This window comes from Gymnodraco acuticeps, unplaced genomic scaffold (assembly GCF_902827175.1).
Source record: "Gymnodraco acuticeps unplaced genomic scaffold, fGymAcu1.1, whole genome shotgun sequence".
Classification (NCBI taxonomy): domain Eukaryota; kingdom Metazoa; phylum Chordata; class Actinopteri; order Perciformes; family Bathydraconidae; genus Gymnodraco; species Gymnodraco acuticeps.
This window is the reverse complement of record NW_022989978.1, coordinates 306,132-325,376: the sequence shown is the minus strand read 5'-3', so window position 1 is coordinate 325,376 and position 19,245 is coordinate 306,132. Positions and strand designations below refer to the sequence as shown.

Sequence of the window (19,245 nt, the reverse complement as noted above, 5' to 3'; positions counted from 1 at the left end):
GTCCCCTCTTCTTCATGTCTCTTCTACATCAACATGTGCCTCTTCTTCATGTCTCTTCTACATCAACATGTGTCCCCTCTTCTTCATGTCTCTTCTTCATCAACATGTGTCCCCTCTTCTTCAGGTCTCTTCTACTTCAACATGTGTCCCCTCTTCTTCATGTCTCTTCTACATCAACATGTGTCCCCTCTTCTTCATGTCTCTTCTACATCAACATGTGTCCCCTCTTCTTCATGTCTCTTCTACATCAACATGTGTCCCCTCTTCTTCATGTCTCTTCTACATCAACATGTGTCCCCTCTTCTTCATGTCTCTTCTACATCAACATGTGTCCCCTCCTCTTCATGTCTCTTCTACATCAACATGTGTCCCCTCTTCTTCATGTCTCTTCTACTTCAACATGTGTCCCCTCTTCTTCATGTCTCCTCTACATCAACATGTGTCCCCTCTTGTTCATGTCTCTTCTACATCAACATGTGTCCCCTCTTCTTCATGTCTCTTCTACATCAACATGTGTCCCCTCTTCTTCATGTCTCTTCTACATCAACATGTGTCCCCTCTTCTTCATGTCTCTTCTACATCAACATGTGTCCCCTCTTCTTCATGTCTCTTCTACATCAACATGTGTCCCCTCCTCTTCATGTCTCTTCTACATCAACATGTGTCCCCTCTTCTTCATGTCTCTTCTACTTCAACATGTGTCCCCTCCTCTTCATGTCTCTTCTACATCAACATGTGTCCCCTCTTCTTCATGTCTCTTCTACTTCAACATGTGTCCCCTCTGTGGAAAGAGACTCTGAAAGTTTCAGGAAGAAAGATTCTCTCTCTTTTTGTCCTGATCCATTTATATAAAAACCTGTCTGAAAATCAGCTGATAACTCATATGACCAAATAGGTCGATTGTTCAAGCCCTTATTACGACCTATAATCACGTTTCAAAGTTTTCGCAACCTGCAACTCTTACTACTTTTAAATCCAGGCTGAAGACTTTTCTTTTTGCCGCTGCTTTTAATTGAAACTGAGCGGTTGTGTTTCGTTTTTGGTTGATGAACATTTGGGGCTAGTAACCCCAGGGAATCAGAGTCTGGGGACTTTGTCCTGGCTGGTTTTCTCCGTGTATGCTGCTCAGGACGTATGTGCCATACAAGCGTACACAGCTCATGTTCGGAGAAACCTTAAAGGCATCAGTAAAATGGAACTTCTGTGGGAACTATTCATATCTTAAACTGCACTGTAGCTTTTTATTCAAGTACTTTTTATTAATGTATTTTTTCTTTTAATATTTCTTTTATTATCTTTTCTTTTTAATTACTGTTTTTAAATGCCTTTGTCTGAATGCATTTTTGTAAAGCACCTTGAATTACCTCGAAAGGTTCTATATAAATACACTTGCCTTGCCTTGTTAATTATACGACATTAATTGTCGTGTCTAAATAGTGCTTCCGGGCCAGCGGGCCATTTATAATGTCGAGCCCTGGCGGTTACCGGCCGGCCCACATCGTCCGACCGGCCCACTTCAGTACCGGCCCATCGGGATTCATCCCGAACGTCCCGATGGCCAGTCCGCCCCTGAACTACACCCATAATCCTGGATGTTTTAGCCACAATGCATGTTGGGATATGGTGTTTATGCGATATGAAATCGGAAAACATTTAAAAAATAATAATAATACTTTATTCGGAGTGTTATTGCGTTTCTCTTTGGAAGTCATCACATAACGGCATTGTAATACACGGTTCGGCTGCATTCAATATTACACATCTGCTGTAGTTCTTTATTTATAGAGCCCTGATGAGAAGACTTCTGGACACACAGGAATAACTGCCGCCAAAACTGAATATGTGACGTGGATCATAAATATATCAGCAATTAAACATCTTCCATTTATTTTCACACAATACGTCTCCTTGCAGTATCAACACTAATTCGGCTGACTTTTATATTTGATACAATTGGTAGATAGTCTGTATTTACACCATAACGATGCACAGCTGATAGAAAGGGACTTTTAGTTTTTAAAGATATTACTGATTTTCTGAACTACCTTTCCAACTCCTCACGCAGCTGACTGTTACAGGTCTATACAGGTTCATGGTACGATGCATAAGCTTCAAATCCAGAGACTGAAACTATTTTTCTTTACCGTTCTGTTCTAATTTCACAATAAAGTTAATGGTCATTATGTTTGATATTATTATGTGTTATTAACTCGTCCACTGGTTTTTTAACCCGCACCGCCTAGTTGTTAAAGCACGTTATTGAATTTAGTTGTTGAATAAGTGATATTTGATAAAAAAACATTTAAATATTAAGAGTAGCCTACATACAAAATAGGCATGATAGAAATATAGAATAGAAAATATCAAGAAGATACTGTAGTAATCTCTACAATAAAACAGTTTAGTGCATGACGTCCAAAGATATTAATAGGAGTGTTACGTCCGCTCTAGGGTAGAAGGAAATAACACACCCCAGTATGGAATTAGGTATATTATAGGCGTTTATTTTACATACACAATATAGGTAGAAAATAATAAGGCAGGCAGCCTGGCACAAACAAAAACCCAAAAGGGTGCAAAGCTAAATGAAGGTCAACAAAAGGAGCCTTGATAAGTACAATAAAATATATAGGCTAAACAGAAAGTAATACATCAACCCTCTCTATAAGAAGGGGACAACATAACAAAAGAAGGCTGTTTAAGAAACACAGCTGTAACATGGAGCAAACAGTCAACACAACGCTATACTAATAGGAAACACACTATATCATGTGACAACAGTCAACACAATGCTAAGCTAACAAGGAACACTCTAACAAACAAAATGTACAAGTCAACCACCGTCGACTGAATTATCACAGGGAGAGCAGAAGTATGAGGCGTCTGATTCACACAGCAAACCCTTCTTCTTCTTCTTCTCTTTAATGGTGAATCGCTTCCACTTGGAGCATATATCGCCACCTACTGTTGAGTTATTAAATGTTCATATTAAATCCTTGTCCTCAAACCAGTGCTTTTGAGGAATTTGAAGATCAGCTTGTTTGCTTCATTTCTTGATTTACTTTCATATATTGATTTGAAATCCATGTCCTTGACGTTGAGTTGTTCCAGTGCAGTTTTCAGAATGAGTCTTTGCCTTGTATATTCCGGGCAGCTAAAAAATACATGCTGTATTGTCTCTGGTTGTTGGCAACCATCACAATTGCCATTTGGATGTTTCCCAATCAGATGCAGTGATGAGTTTAATCCAGAGTGTCCCAATTGTATCCTGCTGTTAATGCTCTGTTCTCTTCTACTACTCCCCCAAGTGCTTCCTGTTCCTACTTCCCTTTGTATCTGGTATAAATGTCTTCCTTTGATGTTACTGTCCCATAGTTTTTGCCATTGTTGCTTGATAACCACTTTTGTAACAGATTTGACTTCTGATCGGCTGATGGGTACCATAATATCAATCTGGTTTGCTTTCAAACCACATTTTGCCAGTTGATCCACTACCTCATTCCCTCTAATACCCACATGCGCTGGAACCCACACAAATTGAACAACAATTCCCAGATGAACTAACCTAAACATGATGTGTAAAATTTCATGTAAAATATCCTGACGACAGTCTGAAGAGAAGCTATTAATACTCTCCAGAGCTGCACTGGAGTCAGAGCAAATGACCACTCGCATTGGCTGTGTTTCCTCTACCCACTGAAGTGCTAGTGAGATAGCCATCATCTCTACTGTATATACTGCAATGTGATCACTCGTACGCTTTCCCACTTTTACTTTTAATTCAGGAACATAAAATGCACAACTAGTTAGACCATTTTCTGGATTTTTGGATCCATCAGTAAATATGTTTATAAAGTGCCCATATTGTTCATGTAGAACAGTGTTCACATAAGCCTGTACATTGATTTTGTTTTTCATTGAATGTAACCGTTTCAATAGTGATAAATCTACTATAGGTTGAGGTAGCAACCATGGTGGAACAGCTGATAACACCACTGTCGGACTAATACTCCATTCTTTAACTTTGAATTCCTTACATATTTCTGAAACACAAACACAAAAACTTTCTTTTTTTATTTTGTTACTTTCCCAACTTGTTTGTACAGTTTGTTTGGTAGGGTGAGTATCTTTATGGCCCTGAAGATTTGCCCAGTAATGAACAATTAACTGTTTTCTCCTCAAAGAAATAGGTATTTCTCCGACCTCTACCTGAAGTGCCGACACTGGTGTAGATCTGACTGCCCCACAGCATATCCTTAGTGCTTGTGCCTGGACTATATCTAATTTTTGAAGAGAAGAATATGCAGCTGAACCATACACTATTAGTCCGTATTCTATGGCTGATCTTATTAAGGCTGTGTATACGTTCCTCAAAGCAGCTTGATCAGCCCCCCACTTAGTGCCTGCCAAGCACCTCATAACATTTAAAACCCTTTTACATTTATCCACTACTTTATCAATGTGCGTACTTCATGTGACTCTCTCGTCCAACCATATTCCCAGAAATTTAAATGTCTTCACTTTCTTTAGATCTTGTCCATAAAGTTGTAACCTAACCTCCTCACTTATCCTTTTCCTCGTAAAAAATAAAGTTTCAGTTTTTTCCACCGACAATCTAAACCCCCATGTCAGAGACCAGCTTTCAATTTCCGTATTGGCTTCCTGAATCTTAGCTACAATATATTTTACATTTCTGCCCCTTTTCCAAATAGCTCCATCATCTGCAAAAAGTGACTTACCAATATCAGATCCTACTTGTGTGTATATATCATTTATCATGATAGAAATTACACTCCCCTGCGGGGTTCCATTTTCAACGTCATGCCTTCGAGAATATGAATTGCCAACTCGGACTCTGATGGCACGGCCAAACAAAAAATCCATAATCCAATTATATACATTACCTCCCAGACCCATAATGTCCAGTTTTATTAATAATCCTTCCTTCCACATCATATCGTAAGCTTTTTCCACATCAAAGAATACAGCTACAACACACTCCTTATTCGCTTGTGCTTTCCTGACTTCAGACTCCAGGCACAGCAATGGATCTAAAGTACTCCGCCCTCTTCTAAACCCACTCTGATAAGGAGTCATTAGTTCATTTTTCTCAATGTAGTATGTCAGCCTTTCTGTTATCATTCTTTCCATAACTTTACACAAGTGCGATGTCAGAGCTATAGGTCTATAACTGCCTGGACTGGTTGGATCTTTCCCAGGTTTTCTAATAGGAATAATAACAGACTCTTTCCATATTATTGGCAGCTTCCCTTTCTCCCAAACCTTATTGTACATCTCCAGCAGCTTTTCTAATGCAAAATCACTTAATTTGGTCAACATTATATAGCATACATTATCTTTCCCAGGAGCAGTCATTTTACACTTACTTAATGCTCTTCTCACCTCTTGAATAGAAAAAGGTATATTTACAACACTCTGCGACGAATGTCTATCTTCATATACATTAGGATGTTCATCTAACACTTCCTGCCTCCTGATCTTACCTTCTTCTGTCAAATTTTCCGAAGAATGAACTTTGACAAAATTCTTAGCTAGAATTTCTGCCTTCTCCATCCATAGCACCGGTGGCAGGTTCCCCTCCATTCTCCAACACTGGCAGGTTACTCTGCTGTCTTATTCCCCTCATCTTCTTAACCATTCCCCATACTTTATCTAATGGTGTAGTTCTCCCAATACTTGAACAGAATCCTCTCCAACACTCCCTTTTTGCTCTTTTAACAATGTTCCTTACCTGAGCCTGTGCCTTTTTATATTCTAATAAATTGTGTAATGAATGTGTCTTTCTTAGCTTTCCAAACAGCCTGATTTTGTTTCGAATTGCATCATTACATTCTTTGTTCCACCACGGTACCATCTTAACACATTTACTAAGTTTACCAGTTTTATTCCCAATAGTTTGATTAGCGCTTTTAATTATATTTGAAGTAAATTGTTCATTTATTTCATGAATACTTCCTGCCATATCAATCTGATCAAATTCCTTATCACACAATTCAGCAAACATCTCCCAATTTGCTTTAGAAAAGGTCCATCTCATGATACCATCTAGCTCAACCACATTACTTATATCAAACTTGATTATAATCGGAAGATGATCACTCCCAATACTGTTATTTGCCAATACTTCCCAACTGCTACCCGAAGCTAATTCACTTGTTACAAGAGTTAGGTCGATCGCAGACTCTGTTCCATCTCTAAAATTGAGTCTTGTACCTTGCCCATTATTTAAACAAACGAATTCCTTTGCCTCCATTAAGTCCTCCACCACCTGTCCGTTGTAATCTGTTGATCTCCCTCCCCACATTGTATTATGTGCATTAAAATCACCACACCATATTATTTCATTTCCTTGGCAAAGACTGTCTAATTCCTCTATTTTGAGTTTATTACATGGATTATAAAAATTCAGGACACTAATTTTCCTTTTATTAATCCAAACTTCTACACCCACTATTTCTAAATCATGTGTTGAGATCTTCATATGAAGTGAATACTTAAAACGAAAGTTAATTGAGATCATGGTATGAAGTGAATACTTAAAAAACGAAAGTTAATTATAAATCATACATGATCAATCATATTCTTGTATAAACCCATAATGAGAATGCTTCTTGACGGTTTTTTGAATATGTATCTATGCTTACAATTTTTTCTGTTGCTATTTGAGAACTTTGCGTTTTGAAAAGAGGGTGTTGTGAGTTTTCATAGTATGTTTAATACTTAAAAACGAAAGTTAGTTATAATCAAATATAATCAATTATATTCTTGTATAACCCACAATGAAAATGCTTCATATTTTAGGTTTTCTATAGTTACAGTATAAACAAAACCAAGTGGGTTGTTTAGGTTGAGTTTTCTTCCTCTCCTCTGGCAGCAGTCCAGAGAGAGGGGGGGGGGGGGGGCTTCACACTAAGGGGAGAAACATTAAGAGGCCAAAGAGAGTTCATGTCCTTTTTACCTCATATGAAAGGGTGTCTTATCCCATAACAGCTGTGGAACATGTTGGGACATGTTCAGCCTTGTACATTATGCGCATGCGCGGTTTTCAACTGAATTGGGTGTAAGAGGAGGAGTTTGTTTTTTTGGGTTTAGGATCCAGTTTTTTTAGCATAAAGGGACTGGTTTTTTGAGAGAGCGCGAGAGAGGGGGGGGTGACCCCTGGTAGACTCTCTCCGGGTAGGCTGTGTGCTTCAGAGCTGGGTTAATAGCTCTCGGTAAGGTCCTTCTAGACGGGGTAAATATCTCTCGAATTTATTGGTTGTTGGCTGAGTGGAATGATTTGATGAGAGAAAGTGTTTGAAAATTATAAATACCGCGACCTGTAAGGACCTTCCTTCGAATTTTGCGGATAGGAATGTGTTTTTGAAAGGTTAATCCGCCGTCTGTGTCGGAAAAAGTGTTTGAAAATTATAAATACTGCGACCTGTAAGGACCTTCCTTCGAATTTTGCGGACAGGAATGGGTTTTTGAAAGGTTAATCCGCCGTCTGTGTCGGAAAAAGTGTATGAAAACTGATGTGAATAAATGGGTGAATGAAAAGTTGAATGCGCTTTTATTGTCACCGGTCTTTTTACGAGGAAATACCTCTAAATTCTATCGGGAGAATTTTAAAATGTCACAACTGAAATGGGCAGTTGAAATTAAAACATTTTGGTAATAAATGTAAGACTGTGAATTAAAGTTTCATTTGAACATGATCACAGCACGGTGTTTTTGTTAGTATGATTATAATGTTGTAAGAGAGAAGGTAAAAACCCTGTATTAGTTTGGACCTATTTTTCTTCAAATAAACTGAATCCCACCTGTTGGATTGGGATCCTTTAAAAGACACCTGTGCCCTCCTCTCCTGCGTCAAAGGTAAGATTGCACCCTGCCACACACACTTAGGTAGGAGCACACTCCATTTACTGATATCAAAATCCTTCGGGATCGCTTAAACAGATTAAAAAAGAGTTGTCTGAATTGAAACAGCAGTTAATTGAACCTTGGTTCTTCGGGAAGTTAGTAGAGGTGAGATCTTGCTGACGTTGGTGGATCTGAGCCACGCAGCAAACTTACATAGACTCAATAATCTTCGGAAAGGTCAATTAGGAGGTCAGAATAATTTGCCGGAATAAATTATCAGGACCTCTCAAAACTCTAAACATGGCGCCCAACGTGGGGCTCTGTGAAAAGTAATATTTTTACAGAGTCAAAATACAAGAACCAAAACGACCTAGTGAAAAAAGTCGATGAATACAAATCAGCGAAATACAGGCTGAAAGTCTTGTTAAAATACCTACCCCAAATCCTAGAATATATATAATTAAACCTGAAAGTGTAGTAATTTAAGTTGATACTATTGCACCGGACTGAGGGTTATATTATATCGGATATAGCTGTCTGATTAAAGAAGCTAAAGAAGGTTCATTTTCCCCTAGTCAAATTGAGAAGCCTGTGGTCCCTTTAACACAGGTTTAGGTGGCTAAAGTGAAGTCAGCCGTAGGAGCACTGCTCAGTACTTGTCCAATTACTTTGAAACTTATAGGTAGGACTTGACCAAGAGCTGCGGTTTGAACTTTTGCGTTAAAACATAACGTGGGGAAGAGTTAATAGGAGATTTAATAAAGATAAACATAGGTCTAAAGGTACCTATGCTGTTTAAAAAATTCGAAGCTCGGTAAATAAAACTCTTAGCTGAGGTACCCGCATGTACTAACTGAATCCAGAAAGAGAACTTAGAACCAAGTGACGGTATAGTCGGACTGTACACCCGTCGAGAGTAAAGCCTAGGAACTTGCATGTGTATAAAAGAGTGAACTTGAACCCTTTAAATACATTTTTGTGTTGTTTTTTAAAAACAAACAAACAAAAATAAATGGCGGACGAGGTTAGAACGCAGTTTTTAATGACTCGGAGCCAACCACACAGGGGGGATACACAGAAGCAAAATCCGGAGCTTCTGCCCGCCCTGGTCAGCTTAGCCCAGACCCACGGGCGTACCGCGACCAAAATACTTTCCTGTCAGACTACCGTTTGACAGAGAGCAACAAGCAGGTGGTATAATGTTTGAGACCCTATCTCCACCATACAGGGATAAAAGCTCAAAAAATGCCATTTAGGAGTATCCCATCTACTACTCCTAGAAGAAAAGAAAACACATTGTTAGACATGATATTCAGGAAAAAGGAATGTTGGAAAATAATAATGTCAAATATTGAAAATCTTAAACTGGATCAACAAACCATGTTAATAAACCCTGCTAATAGGAAGCTAAAACATGCAGGAGAAATAGCAGTAGCTCTGGCAAAGAGAATAGGTCCTAGCATGCAATAACAGTGTGATAATATGATAAGGACTATTAAACTGTCAGAAGGCGATGTGGTGATCATATGACCCAAAAATACCGGTTGTTTTGAATGTACTTTTAAGAAAAAACCTATGTGGGAACTATCAGCAGATATCAAGTCCCAAAAATATCTTCAAAACTAATATGAGAAAGTTTTTGCGAAGCTAAAGCTCAAATACTTTACCAAAATCAACTAAACTATTTACTTTTGACCCCTGTTTGGGAATGGGATTTTCCGTTACACAACGGAAAACTCAATTCAAGCCTTAAAGAACGCTTTAAAGACAAGTCAATGAGAGTTAAATGTGGTGCTATTTTTCTCATGAAGGAGAATGCACTTTTGGAAAAAAGGTTTCCTCTTTTCTCTGCTCCCGAGGTGCTGCAGAAACACGCAGCACACAGGGTCAAAGACAGGCGTGACCTCTGGAGGGGAAGACAATTTGAGCAGACCACGAAAGACCATTAAAAGTTTTATGGCCTCAGCACAGAGGAAGATCTGGAGATTTTAAGGAACTCTACCAGGCTACCCACCCCCACCCAGCACATGGGGAAGAGTGTTCCTCTCACCAATGAATAAATCAACTCTTAACCAAGTCGGATCTAAAATAGACATAGCTCCAGTTGTTAAGAAAAGAGGGAGATTCAAAAAATTATCTTAACACCAGAACAATAATATCAAATATCATAAACCAAAATAGTATGTTGAGACCCATTCTCAGAAACTAACAATGTGGAGATAAGGAACCAGGGTGATAGAAAATCTGTGTTATTCATGTCCATGACTTGATCAGGAACAGAGGGAAAATTATCACCTGAAGAGAAGCATCTTGCACTTGCATTAAGAATGTATCCAGCCCTGAGGGAAATGTCTCAAGGTACCAAAATGTGCATATACACTCTTTATTTTTAAATATCTGAAGCTACTAAACAAACTGTTTAGGGAGCAAAAACAATGATGAGTAGATGAAGAAAATAGAAGATGATAATGTCTGATCCAGATGTGGGGTGCAGAGGACCTCAGGAAGTAAGCCACAAAGGGAAACATTGAAACCCTTACAGAAAACCGCTACTCCAAAGATAACACTGTTGACAGAGGGGAGTTTGCGAAAAGGTGACCAAGCAGCCACTTGGGCCTTTATAAAGAAAACTAATTCAGGTGAAGTACTTTGCAAGCAAAAGGGTGCAATACCAGGTACAGCCTGCTGAGGAAAAGGCCATTTGTTGAGGGACTTCCTTTTGCTAAAAAAGGAAAAATAGCACACATCCGTATTATTACTGATAGTGATTATTATTAAAAAGCGGGTAAAGAAGAGCTTAATAATTGGAAACAAAGGCAGTTCAAAAATGTGAAAGGTGAAACGCTGACACCTGCCCATCTATTGAGGGTCTTATTGCAGAGTTAAAGGCAGGCATGTAGAATGGAATCATGTCCGTAGCCATATAGATAAGATATAATTTAACTATCAGGGTAATAGAGAAGTTTGACCTTGCTTAAAGCACGGGACGAGTTAACCACCGGACTGCCATATTCCCTAGAATATGGAAAAAGGGTGGAAGCATTCACGTACCACCTGAAGAAGCTCCTTAGGTTGTGCGTGAATTACACAGCAGTTTAGGCCATGTGGGCCTATTTCAGATGAGGAAATATTGTCTCCACAATAAAATCCTCTTACCAAAACTGCGATTGCACCTACAACACACATGGTCAACATGTCTTCAATGTGTAGAGGTGGATGGGTTTAAGAAAGTTCATCCTGAGCATCTTAAAATAATAGAGGAAGGACCACTAACCATTTTTAGTGCTGACATAAGCAGGTCCTTTTCTGACCCGCACTCCCAGTGGGAATAAGTATTTCCTTGTGACCTTTTATAAATGGAGGGAGTCATAAACATGTTTATCCTCTGACCAGAGTAACTGGAACACAGTGTCTGCTCAAATGGCGGAACATATAAGTATTTTTCCTAAAAACTGAGAAAATAGGAATGGATAATGTCACTCACTTTAAAGATGAGAAAGTTTTTGTCACCCTTGCAGGATAAAGAAATCACACCTATCTGGTCTTTACCATATAAGTATCAGGCGTTAGAGCAGCCAAAGAGTGGAGTATAAAAAACTGTAAAACAAATTGGGACATTCCAATCAATTTGACAAGGCTGAATATATTTCTATAAGTATGGAAAAGCTACCTAGGGCAAAGGTCAGGTCATATCTAACTATCACACCTTTTCCGTTTAAATTCAGAAATCGTGTATGGGTGACCAGAAAGGGGCAAAGTCCAGAGAAGGGTTAGCTTAAAACTAGATCAGAAGGTTTGGATACAGTGAAGTCAATTTTCTGGGAAAGTAGTTTCACTCCAGAAGAGAGGACCGGTTCACCCAAGCCAACTGAGTTTAGAATCCAGATAGGAATATGACTGCGGCCTACCCATCCACTATTGATGCTATCAGTCTCACATCACATGACATGTTTTGCACACACAGGTGGCAGTTAATGTGCTTTCTTCCACAGGAGAGGATGGCTTTTTGTGGGATCTTCCCGCAATAAGTTAGAATTTGTCTTGGTGAATTCTGTACCAAGGGATATTTTATAGAGCAAAAGAGGGAATTTAAATCTGAGTAACAAGCAATAGCTCCAATGCAAAGGATTTAGCAGTAGAACTGTTAGAATCTATAGTGAATTATGCAGAAAAATGGCAAGACGAAACTCTGTCTATTAGCATATGGATCATTAGAGCTTGGATGGAGAATACCTCAGTATCAAAGAGGAAATGGAAAATAACCTTTATATTATTTTTCTCATTGTTTTTTAACTTTACACTATTAGTTTTCTTTTCAGTTATTTTTAATTGATATACGCTTACACCCTAAAAAGAGTATTCATTTAAAATTTGATTTTTTGAGCACATCTCTCCTTCTTTTTTGCTGGTTCTCACACAGCATGGAGGTGTAGGGCTGTCAGGTCGTTAAACTGATAAGAGTAAATTATGGCCCAGTGCTTTCTGCCATTAGAGGCCAACTGAGTAAGAGGAGAAACAATCACCTTGCTGTGTATAGAAATTACAGAGCAATATGGAATACACGACCCTCTTGAGAAAACCCTTGGGGAAGTTTTTATTTTAACTGAAACAACTTTTTATGGATCAGAGAAATGATTTAAACTTGATTTTAGCTATATTGTTGAGATTAATACCTCAGCAATCTACCAAGAGGATTTGAACCTGCCTAGCGGGGAAACTTCAGTCACAGTGCCTCAAGTGAAGCTAAGTAGACTCCTGGACCCAGGAAACCTGTGCAGAAGGACCGGAAGGGGCAAGCGGTGAAAAGGAGGAGACTCGTAAGAGAAAAAAGTGATCTGATTCAGAGGTCTCCCCGGGTGCCCAAGCCAAAAAGATGTCCTTGCTGTCAATAGACATTCCAGAGGAACATGGAGTACCAGACCCCTTGGAAGGATTCCTGGGGGAAATTGTTTCAATTGAAACAATTATTAATGGATCAGCGGCTGAGTCACCTATGACCCCGCCAGAGAAGGAGGATGATTCTTCCAGCTCTGTGGGACAGGCTGCATCTCTACCCGCTGAGCCACTCAGATCGCAGTGGATTTCCCAGGAAAGGATGACGACTACCTGATAACTGCATGGTCAGATATCAGACGCCAGGTAGCAGCAACCCTACCTACCCCCTGCCACTGGTCCACTTCACCATCTCCAACCCGGCGACTTCGTGCTGGTCAAGGACTTCCGGAGAAAGAGCTGGAAATCCAACCATTGGCAAGGTCCCTACCAGGTGCTCCTCATCACCCAGACAGCGGTCAAGGTCACCGAGAGAGCCACGTGGGTCCACGCCAGCCACTGCAAGGTCGTAGTCACAGGCCAGGAGAGACGGTAGAAACAGACGACAACAAGTGATGTGTCCTAGTCACCAACGAAAGACGACAACAAGTACCACCAGCACCACACTGGCACCACATACACCTAATCTCACACTGCACACACAGGATGTCATGAGCGAGGGCCAGCTAAGCTGTTTCATATGCCTCTGGTTCCTCGTTTGTGCTATCATTGTGTGGGGACTCATTGACCTTGTCACAAAGTCATGAGCGATTATTTACGAGGTCTAAAAAATCCATAACAACTGTCGACCGAGTTATCTGGTTTTTCGTTTGGAGATGTCGTCCAGCGAAAAACTGCAACCCCTCCATGGTCAGGGTCAAGGATATACATCAGATAGCAACATGGATTTAGGAGTCTACAACAGATGGGCCCCTCGCCCAAGGACATTCCTGTACGGTACTATGTTTTCGGTGTTTTTTCACACCAGGTTCATCAAAGGGTCGTCCTGATTACACATACTGAAGAACTTTTCATGATATTGATGCGTGGAGTTTTACGGATGTAATATGTATGTGTTTTTACGATTTTATCTGTTGCTATTTGATAACTTTGCGTTTGAAAAGAGGGTGTTGAGATCTTCATATGAAGTGAATACTTAAAACGAAAGTTAATTGAGATCATGGTATGAAGTGAATACTTAAAAAACGAAAGTTAATTATAAATCATACATGATCAATCATATTCTTGTATAAACCCATAATGAGAATGCTTCTTGACGGTTTTTGAATATGTATCTATGCTTACAATTTTTTCTGTTGCTATTTGAGAACTTTGCGTTTTGAAAAGAGGGTGTTGTGAGTTTTCATAGTATGTTTAATACTTAAAAACGAAAGTTAGTTATAATCAAATATAATCAATTATATTCTTGTATAACCCACAATGAAAATGCTTCATATTTTAGGTTTTCTATAGTTACAGTATAAACAAAACCAAGTGGGTTGTTTAGGTTGAGTTTTCTTCCTCTCCTCTGGCAGCAGTCCAGAGAGAGGGGGGGGGGGGGGCTTCACACTAAGGGGAGAAACATTAAGAGGCCAAAGAGAGTTCATGTCCTTTTTACCTCATATGAAAGGGTGTCTTATCCCATAACAGCTGTGGAACATGTTGGGACATGTTCAGCCTTGTACATTATGCGCATGCGCGGTTTTCAACTGAATTGGGTGTAAGAGGAGGAGTTGTTTTTTTTGGGTTTAGGATCCAGTTTTTTAGCATAAAGGGACTGGTTTTTTGAGAGAGCGCGAGAGAGGGGGGGTGACCCCTGGTAGACTCTCTCCGGGTAGGCTGTGTGCTTCAGAGCTGGGTTAATAGCTCTCGGTAAGGTCCTTCTAGACGGGGTAAATATCTCTCGAATTTATTGGTTGTTGGCTGAGTGGAATGATTTGATGAGAGAAAGTGTTTGAAAATTATAAATACCGCGACCTGTAAGGACCTTCCTTCGAATTTTGCGGATAGGAATGTGTTTTTGAAAGGTTAATCCGCCGTCTGTGTCGGAAAAAGTGTTTGAAAATTATAAATACTGCGACCTGTAAGGACCTTCCTTCGAATTTTGCGGACAGGAATGGGTTTTTGAAAGGTTAATCCGCCGTCTGTGTCGGAAAAAGTGTATGAAAACTGATGTGAATAAATGGGTGAATGAAAAGTTGAATGCGCTTTTTATTGTCACCGGTCTTTTTACGAGGAAATACCTCTAAATTCTATCGGGAGAATTTTAAAATGTCACAACTGAAATGGGCAGTTGAAATTAAAACATTTTGGTAATAAATGTAAGACTGTGAATTAAAGTTTCATTTGAACATGATCACAGCACGGTTTTTTTTGTTAGGATGATTATAATGTTGTAAAGAGAGAAGGTAAAAACCCTGTATTAGTTTGGACCTATTTTTCTTCAAATAAACTGAATCCCACCTGTTGGATTGGGATCCTTTAAAAGACACCTGTGCCCTCCTCTCCTGCGTCAAAGGTAAGATTGCACCCTGCCACACACACTTAGGTAGGAGCACACTCCATTTACTGATATCAAAATCCTTCGGGATCGCTTAAACAGATTAAAAAAGAGTTGTCTGAATTGAAACAGCAGTTAATTGAAACCTTGGTTCTTCGGGAAGTTAGTAGAGGTGAGATCTTGCTGACGTTGGTGGATCTGAGCCACGCAGCAAACTTACATAGACTCAATAATCTTCGGAAAGGTCAATTAGGAGGTCAGAATAATTTGCCGGAATAAATTATCAGGACCTCTCAAAACTCTAAACACATGACTGTTCTTAAATGTTAGCCTACTATAAGACATTACTTCTCTGATAAAGATTGCACATCCCCCTCCCTGGCCATCATTTCTATCTTGTCTTATAGCAGTATATCCCCCAATTATGAAGTCCAAGTGAGTCGTCAGCCATGTTTCTTGAATACAAATAACATCTGGTTTTTCTTTTAACTGATATATATAAGTCTTGAATTCTTGTCCATTTGCAATAAGGCTTCTAGCATTCCACTGCAGAATGAGAAAAACCATTCATCTACTCACTAATCTGTGAATCATCATTATTGGAGGCTAGCATATCATGCATCATTTCAACGGTTATATCCTTTATCCCCAAAAATTCACCTGCTGCTTCCACTATTGTTTTCAGTCTTGACCTCTTTTTTGTTTGTTGCAAAGCAACATTCACCACTTTCCCAATAAAGGCCACACATTTGTACTTATTAACAATCAATGCATCCTCTCCTATCACACATTTATGTGAACACTTTGTGGAGCTTTCCTTTGCCTGTGTGAGTTTGGGAAAATCTTTTGAAGAGAATATACTTGTTGCTACTTGGGATTTCCTAGCTATGTTTAGTGAAACCTTTTCTGTTGCTTCAGCATATGAGACTTTATTTTGCACTTTGAATCTCTGCACCTCCTTGGTCTTTTTCTGCACTTCGCAGCCCTGATACGCAGCACTATGTTCCCCACCACAGTTACAACATTTCACCTTAGCACCTGCAGCACAACTACCATATTCATGTTCCCCCGCACATGTTGGACACCTGGGCTTAGTTGCTTTGCACTTGTCTGCCACATGCCCAAACCTTTGGCATTTAAAGCACCGCAGAGGTTTAGGGATGAATTCTCTTTCTGGAAAGCTCATGCAACCGATCATTATCTTCTGTTGAATTGTTTCTTCAAACTGAAGAAGAACAGACAAACTATCCACTATCTTACCCTGATACCTAGTAGGAAGACGCTTAACTACAGACACTTTCCCCCCTTTAATTTCTTTCTTGAGCTCTTCTATGCCGATTTCTAAGGGAACTCCACTGATAACTCCAAGTATTTTCCGATTTGCTCCAGGAACATGGCATTTAATTCGAACTTCATTCAGGGTCTTCATTTTCAGTAACTTTTCCTGTTGTTTTGCATTCATCAATTCAATCAACATCCGTCCTTTGCTCAGGAATCTTGCTTGCTTTATCGATCCAATTTCTTTGTGAATTGCTTTAGTCAGGGCCACTGGATGTAGCTTAGCTGCGGTTTGCTCACCAAACTCCACAATCACTTTCCAATCTTCATTCTCATTCTTTTTCTTTACTCTCTTCAACTCATTCCGTGAATCAGATTCACTAAGACTGTCACTTGACATGTCTATCTTCTTTCTTGAAGTCTTTTTCCTTACTTCATTCCATCCTCCTTCTCCTTCAGATGCACTTTCCATATCCTCTTCTCCAGGACTCAAAGACGCCATTCCACTAGCTGCTCGCAATCTCGTACTCACGTCAACCCTCTGGATCCTGGTCCTCCTATCCCGCCGAACTTCCTGGTCCAGTTCTGGTCCACAGCAGACCCTCTCGAATTATGGCGGCCTTTGTACTCCTCCCCCGGAAGGTGTGCCGGATGTGTGCAGGGATTGGAGGACGTCGATCCAATCCCCTCTTCGGAAACGCGGGCGGAACAGCCAATGATATCTAGGGAACCTCACAGCTCATTTACATACACACAGAACAGAGTTAATGGCACCAGGGAGCCAGCGCAAGCCCCCAGGAAGTGCGCCGGAGTCTGATGAGAATATTCGTGCTGGTCAAACGGCGGTACTACACTTCCTTTAGGATGCTGGGCCCGGAAACACTTTTTCCCATTGACTTACATGGGGAAAGAGTGGTCTGTAACTCGTTGGATAATTTTTAAACTAAATAAACTACCCAGTATGAACGTTTGTACCCTATAGCCCTTATTAAAAACATTCGTTCCTCAAGTTGTAAAAATGTGCTAATAACGTTATTCTGAGAGTTATTTCCCTCGGCATTATGAACGCGCATCTAACCCACGAAACCGCGCCGCCCGGCACGTTCATGTTACGTGTTCAGTACTACATGAGTTTCTCTTTACCCATGGATGCACAATAACAACGGACCATATCGCCTTACTGCCCACGGAGCTGTAATAATGGATATATTGCACATGTTTGCTGTAATTCATCATTTGTAAAATATTATACTACATGGGCTGTATGATGTAAATCTTGTACCGTAAATGTTGTATTAAATAAAGTTAATATTACCGACGTAGATTAACGTTCCTGTAGCTTCTTATTGCACTTGCAATTGTTTTAGTTACTTGTGGGCTACTTAACATGAATAATCACAGAACTATCCTTTTACTCCATCACATTTCAAAAAGAAATAGGCTATTGTTATTTTAACTCCACCACAGTAATCCATCATCAGCTTTACTTTTTAGATAAAGTTTTAACTCACAATTGATCATAACAGGCTTCAACATATACATTTGTATATATTACCAAGTGGTTTCATGTACAACCCACACAAGTATCATGCTAAATGAAGCTCTGTTGCTTGGATATCACTAGATCCTGATGTCAGCGTAATATAAAAGTACATAACGATTGATGTGTAACTTAGCATAATTTACTAGCTAGCCGCTAGCTGCTAACTGCCGCCTCATTAATATAAATCCAGTACCATGCTGTCACGCGGTTACGTGTACGCAAATTCACGTGCTTAATGTGAACGAGCCTTTTGGGCGGCGTGGTTACAGTTGCGCATGCTCTATGAGTGCATATACGGGTACTTCTCAGGCATGCCGGGTAATCTGTGACGTTTCGCTCTCTCAAAAGTTGGGCCATTTTGTCATCATGCGCTAATGAGCAACTCTCATAGGAATGAATGAGGCCCCGCCTCCCACGCTGTATCCAGTTCTTATTATACATCCATGAGTTCGGCACTTACCTACAGAAGATTACGTTTGTTATTATAACTTACTCAATATGATTTTAGAAGATACAAAATACTAATAAATAGGAGAATAAATACTTGTGTTATCGGCTAGGGCGTGGCTTTACAGCCTTCACACAGATCGCCATTACGGCAGTATGTCTGAACATGTTAGCAAATGCCTGATAATTAAAATAAAAGACAAAGCAATGACTGCGGAGCGTACAAAATAAAATGTTACAAAAACATATAAACACCTAACCGATTACTATTTGGGTTTGAGGCGACATTGATACGGCGAAGCTACATGCTACATGCTACATACTACAAGCTAGAGATAGCTTTATCAGGAAAAACACCGCTAAATAAAAACTTACAGCTTCAAAATTGGATGTGTCCTCACTGGCCTGGTCCCGGATGGTTGGTATTGATCCCGGGTTTAGCATTAATTTGGAGGCATATCCGTGTTGGACTTGAGAGAAGTTCATAAACATGTCCGTCGTAAAATGTTTGGAACACACAAACAGAAATCTGCCGTGGTCTTCTGGCACATGTCCCTTGAAAATGAAGTCTAGCCACAGATTATTTTCTTTTTCCACTGATGGCATTGCATGCAGTCCCCCTTCTCGAGTCTTGCAGCCAACAACAGCACAAAGTTTAACTCGCTTAGACATCCTGGCAAGAGCAGACAAAAACACAGATGTGACTGGAGTTGATTTAGCCTGCCGATAGCCTATATGCGAATGAGAGGTTTGGCAATGCACGTGGCCGTGGCTCATTCCCCTGATAGGTGGAGAGTTG

At 39.9% G+C, this 19,245-nt stretch overlaps 1 protein-coding gene across 1 annotated transcript; it reads right to left on the bottom strand.

The window, feature by feature from the left end:
- Positions 1–5,548: 5,548 nt before the first annotated feature.
- On the bottom strand, positions 5,549–16,014 carry LOC117543337. The gene is made up of 2 exons (XM_034211531.1): positions 15,490–16,014; positions 5,549–6,486 (listed from the first exon to the last, which is right to left on the bottom strand). Exons 1-2 carry the CDS (start codon positions 15,743–15,745, stop codon positions 5,549–5,551), a joined length of 1,194 nt encoding a protein of 397 aa, XP_034067422.1. The 5' UTR covers positions 15,746–16,014.
- Positions 16,015–19,245: the final 3,231 nt, after the last annotated feature.

Excerpts from the sequence above, each read along its gene's own strand:
- LOC117543337 (XM_034211531.1), bottom strand. The coding sequence starts at position 15,745 with ATGGTTTTTCTCATTCTGCAGTGGAATGCTAGAAGCCTTATTGCAAAT. Across the intron at positions 6,487-15,489 it reads GCTAACATTTAAGAACAGTC|ATGATTTAGAAATAGTGGGT; the intron begins ATGTGTTTAGAG and ends AGATCTCAACAC.